Source organism: Camelina sativa, chromosome 3, assembly GCF_030686135.1.
Source record: "Camelina sativa cultivar CO46 ecotype springtype chromosome 3, ASM3068613v1".
In the NCBI taxonomy this organism is placed as follows: Eukaryota; Viridiplantae; Streptophyta; class Magnoliopsida; order Brassicales; family Brassicaceae; genus Camelina; species Camelina sativa.
The window spans coordinates 29,952,485-29,965,032 of record NC_141882.1 but is presented as its reverse complement, the minus strand read 5'-3'; the positions used below and the strand labels follow the sequence as shown (position 1 = coordinate 29,965,032).

The 12,548-nt window shown below is 35.6% G+C and overlaps 2 protein-coding genes across 2 annotated transcripts; both read left to right on the top strand.

The window, feature by feature from the left end:
- The first annotated feature begins 364 nt into the window (after positions 1 to 364).
- Positions 365 to 3,059, top strand: LOC104778302 (uncharacterized). The gene is made up of 4 exons (XM_087507086.1): positions 365 to 1,807; positions 2,227 to 2,376; positions 2,471 to 2,656; positions 2,752 to 3,059. The coding sequence occupies exons 1-4, from the start codon at positions 659 to 661 to the stop codon at positions 2,830 to 2,832; spliced, it is 1,566 nt and encodes a 521-aa protein (XP_087363212.1). The 5' UTR covers positions 365 to 658; the 3' UTR covers positions 2,833 to 3,059.
- A 1,223-nt stretch (positions 3,060 to 4,282) lies between these two features.
- Positions 4,283 to 5,284, top strand: LOC104778301 (uncharacterized). The gene is made up of 2 exons (XM_010502718.3): positions 4,283 to 4,537; positions 4,629 to 5,284. The coding sequence occupies exons 1-2, from the start codon at positions 4,336 to 4,338 to the stop codon at positions 4,928 to 4,930; spliced, it is 504 nt and encodes a 167-aa protein (XP_010501020.1). The 5' UTR covers positions 4,283 to 4,335; the 3' UTR covers positions 4,931 to 5,284.
- The last annotated feature ends 7,264 nt before the right edge of the window (positions 5,285 to 12,548 follow it).

Below are 12,548 nucleotides of genomic sequence, written 5' to 3'. Positions count from 1 at the left end.
GAGTCAGTTTCCAGTTATGTAGTAGTATCTGGGGGAAGACAGCAACCATCTTGAATTTGGAGTTGTTTTTCTGAGTTCTTAGACTTATTTGAGTCATATCATCATCTTCTTTTAAATTTTTATTTTGATAATTTTTGTTCTTCTCAACAAAAATAATTACTGTTACATGTTAGACGATCAAGTTTGGCCTAATCAATGTCTCTAATTATGAGGGGTTTTGTATCCATGTAAAAGTATAATTTATTTTCGTCGGATATAAAAAGCTCCGGGGACCAAATTACAAAATAACAATTTGTATCATTTTTGGTGGTTCTTAACGAAAAAAGATCTAATAATTCGTTTATCAACTCGTCGTAGGGGATTCAGAGGATTAAGATGTACTCGTGTTGTGTTATACTGTTATGTGTTAGCCTACCTAATAATGTATCCAAAATGGGGATTTTTGGGATCAATTTAAAAGTATAGTTCTTTTTCCGTGGGATATAAAAGATTTAGGGACGAAATCACAAATATGCAGTTCTTGGTCATCTGAAACGGTGTCGTGGTTGAAAACCCCATTCATTTTCCGATTGAACACAGTAGAGAGAGTAAACTCAAAACCCTCGAATCCTCTCAATCGATCGACAACCGCCATTGTTTACAAAGAAGAGATCTCTAGATGAGAGGTGCTTTAGGAAGAAGATTCACAAACCCTAATGGCTTCACCATTGCAGCATCCATAGTCAAACAAACTCCATTTCTCACCCAATCCACATCTCATTTCTCCTCCGACTCCGCCGGCCGTGGTCGTGGACGTGGTTCCGGTGGAGATGGAGGGTTTCCCGCCGTTGGAAGGGGACAATTCGGTGTGAATCGTGAACCGGAGAAGGCTAGCGAACCGGTGGTTCCTGGACGTGAACCGTCGTCGTCATCTGCCGGAGGTTATGGTCATGGTCGTGGTCGTCCTATCCAATCTGATTCGGTTTCTCCTGCGTTTTCTTCTTTCGGTAGACCTGATTCTTCTAGCGTTGGCAGTGGTAGAGGGTCCCTTGGGTCAGACTCCGTTTCACCTTTCGCTGCTGATCCTCCTCGCCATTCGCCGCCTCCACCGCAGCAACAACAACACTCACAATCGCAGCAGCAGCACAGTGATGAATCTCAGGGAAGTCCTGTATTTTCGAAGCTACAGGAGATGAAGGACGTAACTTCTTCGCCACCACCACCACCAGAGTCTAAATCTGGTCAAGCTGATCCACCTATTACCATATTCAATGCGTTAGGAAGTGAGGTTTCGCATCCAAGTGGAGCAGGTCGAGGGAAGCCTCTTGTGGGATCTGCTCCAATCCAACAAGAAGAAAACCGTCACATTCGACGTCCTCAGCCTCCACCACCGCAACAGCAACAGCAACAGCAGCGGCGTTCACAACCGCAGCAGAAGAGGGCTCAAAAGCCTAGGGATGAAACTCCCAGGCCAAAATTGAGTATGGAAGAGGCTGGAAGAAGAGCAAGGAGCGAGCTTTCGCGCGGTGAAGCTGAAGGAGGAGGCGCTGTGAGGGGAAGAGGAGGGAGAGGAAGAGGAAGAGGAGCAAGAGGGAGAGGCAGGGGAAGAGGTGGTGAAAATTGGAGAGATGATAAGAAAGAAGAAGAAGGTGAACAAGAGGCTATGAGTATATTCGCTGGAGATTCAGCTGATGGAGAGAAGTTTGCTAAGAAAATGGGACCTGAATTGATGAAAACGTTAGCAGAAGGTTTCGAAGAAGTATGCGAAAAGGCGTTGCCTTCCACTACTCATGATGCCATTATAGATGCCTATGACACCAATCTCATGGTAACAGTTTCTGTGTTTTGTTTTCTCTATGAACTCACTAGAAAAAGTATACAACTTCCTGCTGAGATTGCTGACACTGTAACTGCAAATAGTATTTAGGAGTAGTGAATCCTCTAGAAGAAATGTCATTAAGATTGATTCATTTTACTATAATGTGGTAGCATTGGTTGTGGTGGATTTTTTGAAGTTTAGAAGTTGTTTGACTTAAAATGGACAATTTACAAAAGTAGAGAATCAGTTCGTCTTGTATTATTCTCAGATATATATCTGCCTCTTAGGTTTTTGTTCTTTCATTGTGAAAATGATCTTTCAGCCAATTGACCGATGGAGAAAGTTCCTTTCTTGTTGGTTGGCTTTGCATTAAAATGGAAATTGAGTCTCTTAGTCTTCTCCGTCTTTCTTTGTTTTTTGATTTGTAGATTGAGTGTGAGCCAGAATACATTATGCCAGACTTTGGATCGAATCCTGACATTGATGAGAAGCCACCAATGTCTCTGCGTGAGTGCCTTGAGAAAGTGAAGCCTTTCATAGTGGCTTATGAGGGAATCAAGGATCAAGAAGAATGGGAGGTAAATACTGTTCAATTTGTGAATTTTGCTTATTATGAAATCCATGCTATTTTTGTTTCAGTTGATGATCACTTGAATTTCTCCCGTTTTGTAGGAAGCAATTAATGAAGCGATGGCACAAGCTCCCCTTATGAAAGAGATTGTTGATCACTACAGTGGTCCTGATCGAGTAACTGCCAAGAAACAGAATGAGGAACTCGATAGAATTGCTACAACGATTCCCAAAAGTGCACCTGATTCCGTGAAACGATTTGCAGATCGTGCAGCTCTTACTCTTAAGGTTTGATTTCTTTAACCAAACCCCAAACTCTTCATTTACCATCAAATATATCTAAAGAGGTATTGATGTTTTTCTGAAACTTTTTGGCAATGTAGAGTAATCCTGGTTGGGGATTTGACAAGAAATACCAGTTCATGGACAAGCTCGTTTTGGAGGTGTCACAAAGCTACAAATAAATAACTCAGATTTTAAACTTCTTTAAAAGCTTCATTGGTGGTTGAGTTTATATAGATCGTACTCTAGATCTTGCCTCTACTTAAAAACGGTACCCATTTCTTTTCAACAAGTACTCGAAATTTGGGCGTTGGCTTTTTCGTCATACGTTTTGAGGGTTCCCGTAATAACGTCATTGTTCTTTCGATTATTGTTACTCAAGAGATTGTATTGTATCCTTTTTCTTTAAGGGGTCATAAAGGGCTTAAGCCTGTTCTTAAAAAATCTGTGTAATAGAAAAGAGAATGGTTCTTGACTGTTAGTGTTAATGCATGCCTTAACAGAGAAGTAGAGATCAGTGTCTGTCGATTGAAAATCTTTTGTTCGAACTTCGAACCAATTGCGTAGAAACATATATGGTCACTTGCATAGTTGCAACTGCGGTTGTGGGACTTGTGGCGGCAGCTTTAACCGTAACCATGATATCGTCACATACTACTAATATTTACTTATTTAGATACTTTCTTTAGCAAAGTTGATATGCACACCAGTTCTATCGCTTTCTTTCATGAAACACTTTTCCCACTGGTTGATATGTTGGGAATGTGATATTCTTCTCTTTAATTAATACACATTTATAATTTATAATATATAATATTGGGGTGTAAACAAAACCTTTTTACTATAGATATAATAATTAGTTTATGAAAAATAAAATTGTGTGCCTATGCATGGTAAAATTCCTAGTTGATATTAAAAAGAAAAAAAAACCCTAAAAAGTAAAATCTTGTGAAAGGTAAGAAGTTAGTAAAATCAATTATTACACACCCATTTTCTGAAATACAATTGTTATCAATATTGAAACATCGTTCTGTTTTATTTAAACTCTGTCTATCTCACTCTTCCCCTTCGAGCACGTTGAGAGAATGTGAGAAACTGTGGCCAAAATTTCTTTAGTGGTTGAGTGATTGGACCTCCAATAATGCATATTTGTTTGTTATCCGGAAATAGGACTCTAACTTAAATATATGGTTTAGTAGGTCTCTAAAATGTCTTTCACGGAATTAGATTAAAATCAACAAATCCCTGGTTTTCCTACTAAATGCGTATTAATCCCCTCATTATGTCACATGCATGCATCTTCCACATTAGTCTTTAACTCTGCCAGGGCCGGCCCAGTAAAATTTGTGGCCCAATACAAAACAATTACTTTTTAATGGATTCTATAGGTAAAAAAATAAAAATAAAACTCAAATTAAATCTTAAAATTTCGGAAAATGAAGCCTATTTTTGCAATAAAAAAATAGATAAATTTAAAATTTGAGACCAAATCTATAACTTTCATAAAATTGAAGCCTATTTTTGCAGTAAAAATATTTTTTTGAGGCCTATTTTTGTTACTAAAAATCTCAAAAAATATGGAGGCCTAACACCCATGTGTCATAAGAATGGATGAAGGGCCGGACCTGACTCTGCCATATATAAGTTCCCAAAAGAAACCAAAAAGAAAAAGAAAAAAAAAATTCATGAATGATACGTATAAACTTATTGCTATAGTCATCATCGCCGGCGTATTAACGGTATTTGTTTTCATAATGTTTTCATGTTTCATGGACAAGAAGAAGAAGAAGAACCTTCAGCTACAGCAGCAGCCACAGACACCGCAATGGCTGCGAGAAATTGTTTCTGCTCCTACATATCAGGCAAGGAACATTGATGTGGAAAGTGGTAAATGATGTTTCTTTTTTTTTCTTAAATATATAGTGTAAGTTTTTCATCAAGGTGTGGCAAATTTGACGTCGTTTTTTTTTTCATGAAGATGGCTTGCGGGGTAAAAGCGACACCATTGTGAAGAAATCTCTTGCTCCGGTTAAACCATACATTGTAGATGGTAGCTCGCGCTTCCAGGCGCCTAAAAGATTGGAGAGGGTTCGGGGTAAAAGAGATGATGGAGGTTTCGGTGGTGGTTGTGGTGGCAGTGGCGGCGGTGACAGCGGTTGTGGTGGCAGTCACAGTGGCGGTGGAGGTGGATGTGGTGGCAGTCACAGTGGCGGTGGTGGTGGATGTGGTGGAGGGGGAGGAGGAGGTGGAGGTGGAGGTGGATGTGGGGGCGGCTCTTAAACCCGGAGAGAAAGATGGAGGTCTTCGTGTGATGACGTCAGGTAGTAAGACAAGAACTAGCAGGGCTTTTAGCCGCGGCAAAGGGTGCCTTTGTGGTGATGGTGCAGGCTATGGAGGTTGCGGCGGTTGCGGAGGTTAAAACATTTAATTGTCGTTGTTATGTAATAATGGTTTTCTTATTCGTGTGATCGTAATTTTTGTATACATATAAGGTTGTGATCATCCTTTGTGAGTGGAAATTGAATGTACAATATTATATTAGATGCTCTATTGTATGTCATGTAAGTGAAAATTACTGTTTTGTAATTTTGAAATTTACGGTTTACAATTGGTTAGAGATACACTTTTCCTAAATATATACGCCTCCAATATAATCTTTCACTACAATCAATATTTTTATCAAAATTTTGTGAATAAATTACTTTTTATTTTTTGGCCAACAAGGGTAATTAGTGATTAATATTATATGACATTTATAGTATTCTTTTTTTTAACGAAACTATATATTACAGTAGTGTATATATATACATTATACTGAAATTCTTCTAAACTTTTCCGTACATACTTATAATTCTATATGACTCAGTTGTGTTGCGGAGAAAACATTTCATAGATGTGAAGGGACTTGAGTAATATACAGATAATTAAGGCCTTTCCACTCATAGCCAATTGGTTTTGAGTTGGAAGCTCGTATTAAACTCTAATTTAACAGTTCTAAACTAGCCGTTTATTGTTTACATCCGAAAATTTGAGTCATTTTTCTTGTCATACGTTTTATAATGATTTGCGGTAGAGTAACATACATGTTTCAACAGTTATTTAGATAATTATCATGTATGTGTCGTGAAATTGTTTGGATATTGGATAAATTTTCTTTTTAAAAATTGTCTCTTTTTTTTTCCTTTTTTTTCTTGTAGATTTTTATAAATAGAATGTTTCCAACATTTGCAGCATGCGTGACTGATGTGTTATGGACTGGGTAAGTCACGCTTTCTATTTTTCCGTAATTTGACGGGAATATATATAGCTTGCTTGGTCTTCCAGCAAGCTCAATAATATATCTAGTTTCATTATAATATTCGATCCAAAAAGATAAATGTGTAATATATATCAAGTGTAGACATGACATGACTAAACGCATGGCCCTCTTTCAAACCTCAGTCGGTGGCATTAACAAGATCACTAAGGTCTTTTGTTGATTGGAAGGTGGAGTTAACAGGTGGTGAAGCAAACAGAGGTGCAAACCTCATTGCTCAAAGCGTAACTGGAGATATAAGGGGACAGTCCTACGTTGCAAGAGGATTCCCAATATGGCTCACTTCAGTTTTTCGTGAAGAGAGAGGTTTGCCGTCTGCTTGATTTTGTGGTTACAGTCAAAAGGAATAGGGAGGTTGTATAATCGAACCTTTATAGTTTTTTGTGGTTTCTTTTGATTGGTAAGGGCTTTCCTTTGGGGTAAAGGAGGGAAAGGGTATAAATTAACTCTAAAATGGGGAGTGGGCGTGTGTGGGTTAAAGGTGATTGGTTTTTTTGTAACACTTTGGCCTGTTAAAAGCCTTAATCAATATAATTCAGATGACAAAAAAAAAAAAAAAAGACATGACATGACTATATATATATGACATATCTAATGAATATATTATAACCCATAAAAGTCATATTTCCATGGAATTTCAACTATTCAATCTATCACTTGGTTCTTATTTTAGATTTGACCGTGTAATATATACATTTTTTTTCTTTCTTAAAAACTAAATAAAAAATTAGAATTATTCCATTTATTTGCTAATAGATTGAAATTTCACTGCAAATACTTGTATTCGTACGTTTCAAATTATATATTAATGTTGTCAGCTTATATAGTAAGAGTCAACGGAAATATGGGGCTAATTAATTACCATCATAGTATGTAACTATGTATCATCAAACTTCCAGAGTATCATTTTGGCATTATAATCTTTTGTTACTATTAACGAGGTGGGTCTTCTCTTATGCTATTACATGTGTCGCAAGGAGGCCGAACCGATGGATGACGTCAAGAAACGTGAAACGACGACGACCGAGGACTAAAGATGGAGGTTTTGTTGTACGGTTAATAATTATTAATTGCACATGATGAGTGATGTGTATAGACTGGGTAACTAAGACCTTCTTTTATCGGGGGTTCATAAGAGACATCTTAGTGTTTTGTTGGAAAAAAATTAATCAGAAGAAAAAAAAAAAAAATGTAAACCCCAATTCTGTTCTAAGAGAAACCCCAATTCTGTTCTAAGAGACGAAAAGTGTCAACCTGCTGTTGGCCAGAAAAAATAATAGAAAAGAAAAAAAAAATTGGCTTATGATTAGTTTCATTTGTTTCGTCTCTCTCTTTCTCTCGCTAGCGAAGACTCGAAACGACAAAGGTTTGAGTTTGGAATCGAAGGGTCTGGAGGAAGAGGAGATTGCTGTCGGAGGAGATGCGTAACGGAGGCGAATGAATGACTCGGCGCTGTCCCATCGTGATAGCTTGAATCGTCTCCGAGATTGTATTGCAGGCGATTCCTAATTTGGATAGAGCGGTTTACCTCTCTCCTTCCTCTTTCTGGGTTTCGCGGCGTCCTCGTGTTTCTTCTTCAATTCTTTCTTTTCTTGTGCCTCGCCGTAGAATCATTTCCAGGTTTACGCCCTTTTTTTTTTTGTTATCTGTTCTCTTTCTCTCATTTTTGTGGTCTTGTTGAAGTTTAGTTGAAGGGTTCTTCGAGGAATTTAGCTTACTTATTCGTCAATTTCTCTGATTCAATATCACGAGAGCTTAGTTCTTTTCATACTAGAGCTGTTCTTTCTTGATTTGGTATATATGAGCTCTAAGTCCTTGTAATGGTTCGGTAAATTTTACTTTCACTTTTTTTTTTTTCTTTTGTGGTATTGTGAGTTTTGAGTTTCTCATGAAAACAAACATCATGGGTGAAAATTATTTGACTTTTGGTTTCAAAACCATTTATTTTTATTTTATTTTATTTTCTTTGCACACTACATATATATGGATACATCAATAAGTAATAAAATATGAATTGCACTTCTATTCTATTGTATGTATTAATGTTTTTATTATGTTTTGTATGTTCTAAAATTAATTAAATGCAATATTTTCTGTTTTTATAAAATCTTACTTATATTCTATTTAAAATTCTTAAATTTCAAAAAACATTATTTTAAAAAATAAGAAACCCAAAATTAGAACCTACCATTGGAATATAAAATTTTAACTAAGAGATCATGGGTTCTTATATTCAAAACAAAATACAATTAATTCATAAAAAAATTAAAACAGTGTTTAACAATTATTTCCTAAGATACTACCGATATTGTTGCCCTAAGTAAAGAGCTTTCAATTTTTAGATATGTAATTGCACGGTAAAGGTTGCTTGGTCGTCTTCAAACGAATCTATCAATCATTTAAATTTATTAAAAATATTTCATTCAACAAGATAATGTGATGATCACATTGTGATCATATATGAAATGTAGTTGTTGCATACATGACATATCTTATGATTATTCAATCCAAAAATATATAAAGTCTAATTTCCAATTAAAGATTTCAACTATTCATTCTATTAATAGGATCTCATTTTATATTTGACTGTATAATATGTATCTAGATTTTTTTTCTTGAAAAGTTATTAATCAACAAGAACGGATCTAATTAATTGCTAGAAGATTGAAAAATTCGACTGCAATTCTTGTATACGTCAGAAAAATAAATACAAATATGTTTTAAGCTTATCTTTAAAGTCAACGGTAACTTAGACCTATATATATGAATGGACAATATTTCGTATTTGCATCATTACATTTTCAGAAACATTAATTTAAAGACAAAAAGTTCATAATTAAGTAGTATTGCCTTATAAATTTATAATCCTTTGTTACTACTAGGCCATCGCGATGGGTCTTCTCTTATGCTATTACATGTGCCGCAAGGAGGAGGAGCCGACGTCATCTCCTCGGAGAGATGATGTAAAGAAAGGTGAAACGGCGGGAACAAAAGATGGAGGTCTTGTTGTCATGTCGTCTTCGGGAAAAAGTAAGACCAAAGGGTGTTGTTGCGGCGGAGGAAATGGTCGTGGTCCCTTCGCAGGTGGAGGAGGTTGCGGCGGCGGCGGTGGCGGGTGTGGTGGAGGTGGTGGCGGTTGTGGTGGAGGTGGTGGCGGTTGTGGTGGAGGTGGTTAGAAATTAGGGTTCTGTAATAATTATGATTTCTTGTGCGTGTGATTTTGGGCATGTAAGATACATAAATGATCACTATGTAATTATGACAATAACAATAATAATAATAATAAGGTTACTATGTAAATTTTAATTCTTTTTTTTTTAACATCTAAATTTTGTATTATATAGTATATGGGTAATACAAACTGTTAACCAACCAATGAGGTGGCACTGTATATAGTTCAAACAATGAATTTATAACACAAGCATGTCGAGAGAGAGTATTTGCTGCCGTATTCCTTTCTCGATTGGTGAAGTCGATTGATGATTCCAGAAGTTTTGCTATCCAATGACGGATATCACATAATAAAGTACCCAAGTTTAAGTGTTCTCCACAGTTGTTAATGAGAGAGATGAGTTCTTTGTTGTCTCCTTCAAACCATACATGTCGCAATCCTTGTGCCCATACTATTTGTAGAACATGTAAGAAGTCCAGCGCTTCAGCTTGCAAAGAGGAGTGAGTTTGTTGTAACTGCGCAGAGCTTGCCAATATTAACTTGCCATTGCTATCCCTAAGTATCCAACCGGTATTTGTAAAAGATCGGTTTTGATGGTAGCCACTATCGAAGTTACATTTGAGCCAGCCCAGTGGGGGAGGTATCCATTGACTGCATCGGTCATGGCCTCTATTCTGATTCCCTGGTTGTTGAGAGGGTGATCCTTCATTAGTTTCTTTATGATTAGCGTCAAACCACTCATAAGCATCCTGTTTTCCTTTGTTGCCACAGCTTGTGGGAGTCTTGATATCTTCTAAAAGATAAAATCATTTCTGGATTTCCAGAGTCTCCACATTATCCGAAAAGGCAGGAGGCACTGATCCAGAGTGATGGAATTATCTTTATAATGATGTATTAGTAAGCTAATATTAGCTTCTAAATCATTAGTAAAGCCTCTGTTGCCTATATGGGTATCAGCATATCTCCACACAGCCTGAGCGAAGGGGCAGGTAAACAGTATATGGTTGATTGTTTCATCGTCTTGGCAGCATCTCTACATATAGGGTCAGCAGAGATCATTCTTGTTCGAAGCTGCATTGTCGTAGCAATAGCACCTGATAAACATCTCCAGATAAAATGATGGAGTTTAGGAGCTATTTTTAGTTTCCATAACTATGTAACTTTTAATTCTTGCCTAGAAAAAGGAGTATATATGAATATCTATATTTCTTTGTCAATATGCTAAAAAGGTGAAAATATATAAATTAATGTACATATATGAAATATAAATATATATATACACTAAATAAAGTCTTATATCGATAATATTGGAAATTTAAGTGATAACTTATATTTTATCTTATAAACTTGAATCCCAATCATATATAATGAGTTTCAAATTAAATTATGTTTGATATATTAATTAGATAAATAATTAAATAATAAATAGGAGAATATTTTGGTTTAAGGAACAAAAGAAGATATACGTTCTATGAAGTATGAGAAAATTCATTCAAATGAGTTTATTTTAGTTTTTTAAAAGTTTATTGCTTCTCACTTTTTTGTAAGACCTATAACTGTTCAACAATATATAAGAATTTTTTTTTGTTTAGAAGATCTAATCTTATTATATATGATAATTGTTTTATAATTATCTTTTATACATCATCTATTTTGTAAAATTCAACTAAAGGTAATTATAAACGCAATTCTTACACATACTAAAAATGTTTAATTGATCAAAAGTACTATTTAAGATGACCAGAAACGAATTGTTATATATATAACTATATATACAAGTAAATTTTGAAAATATCATATGAAGTACCTAGAAATCTACAAAAATTTAATTAAATTGACATGGCATGTGATAAGTAATAATAACTAATTATTCCACTATTACAGATTTTTCAAATTGTGATTGTTATGTTCAATAAACTCTCATTATCACTAGAGCAAAAAAAAAAAAAAAAAAAAACCAATCTCACTATGTAATGCATCTCGTCCACTTCTTGGACCTCCAATAATGCATATTTGTATGCTATCCGGATATAGGACTCTAACTTTAAATCTATGGTTTAGTAGGTCTCTAAGACTATTTTCCGGAACTGGAATTAATCTTCTGCGACATTAAATGCTCGTTATTCTCATATCTCATGCATCTTCTTTCTCTTATGATCAGATCGAAAATTATCATTAATAATATTTTGGTTAATTTGAAAAAAGAAAAAATATATTTTGGTTAAATTTATAAAATTACAAACCATGCAATTACGACAGTACTGTTTCCAATTGATATCTTCAAAATTTTCCGTTATTTCTTTTTGAAAATATTTATATGGCCTGCGCAGTGTTCTAGCTAAACATAGAAGACGATAATACACACATTAGATACTATAGCATGGTCTGTTTAATTTATACAAATTCTGCAACTTGGTTGTCCACCACAACTTCCGTACTTAGAAAGGCCATTTAATCCTAACCATTTTCTTTCTTTATTAATTATATCAATTGGTTAGTCTTCTTAATGGTTTGCTAAAATGGACCATCTCAAAAGAGGAAACAAAGACTTTTACAAGCAATTTGGTTAATCAAAAGTCTCAATCAGTTCGGCTGGCGAAACCATTTGAGCGTCGTTTGTTCCTAGTAACCGGAGCTTTTTTGTCATTTGTGAAAACATAATAATACCCGGTTCAGTTCAACCAAGCAGTTCAAACATAATATTTTTCATTTGTAAGCTGATTCCATTATTCTTATTAAAAAAAAATATTAGACGAGAAACTTTCGTAAGAAACAAATTGAAAGTCCCTTTGTAATAAGCCATATGTGGCTCATTCCGGCAAGTTTATCTACATTCATAAAACTATATTAAAGTGAGCAGACAGCTATGAAGAAAAGGTCATTTTCTCATATATATGCGTATCACCACAATTTCACATTTGCTTTTGCTAATATAATAACGATGGTGATGTGTCGTATCTTGTGTTGTTTCATCACCTGCGGCAAGAAAAAGCCGTCGTCGTCGTCTCCGCTGCAAGCGGTCGCAACGGTAAAGAAGCCTCCGCCGCAAGTGGTCATAAAGGAAAAGAAAAAGCCGCTCTCACCAGACACACCACCGCGAGTTAAAAGGCCTCGACGCCGTCGCGACACCTATAATGACGTCGTCATTTTCGCAGGTTGTGGAGGTTGTGGGTGTTAAGGCGGCTGTTTAAAAGATGAATTTTTTCGTTGTTACGTTATCACAACTAATACGCGTAATGTGTATGATATCTTCAACGTACGTAACATGTGATATGTGCTTATTTGTGTCGTGAATTTAAGGTGTGATTCTGAAAATTCAATTTGAATGTATCATGTATTTATTATATATATAAACCTGTACATAAGAGGGATCATCTATAGATGATAAAAAGATTGTGTAAACGTGAAAT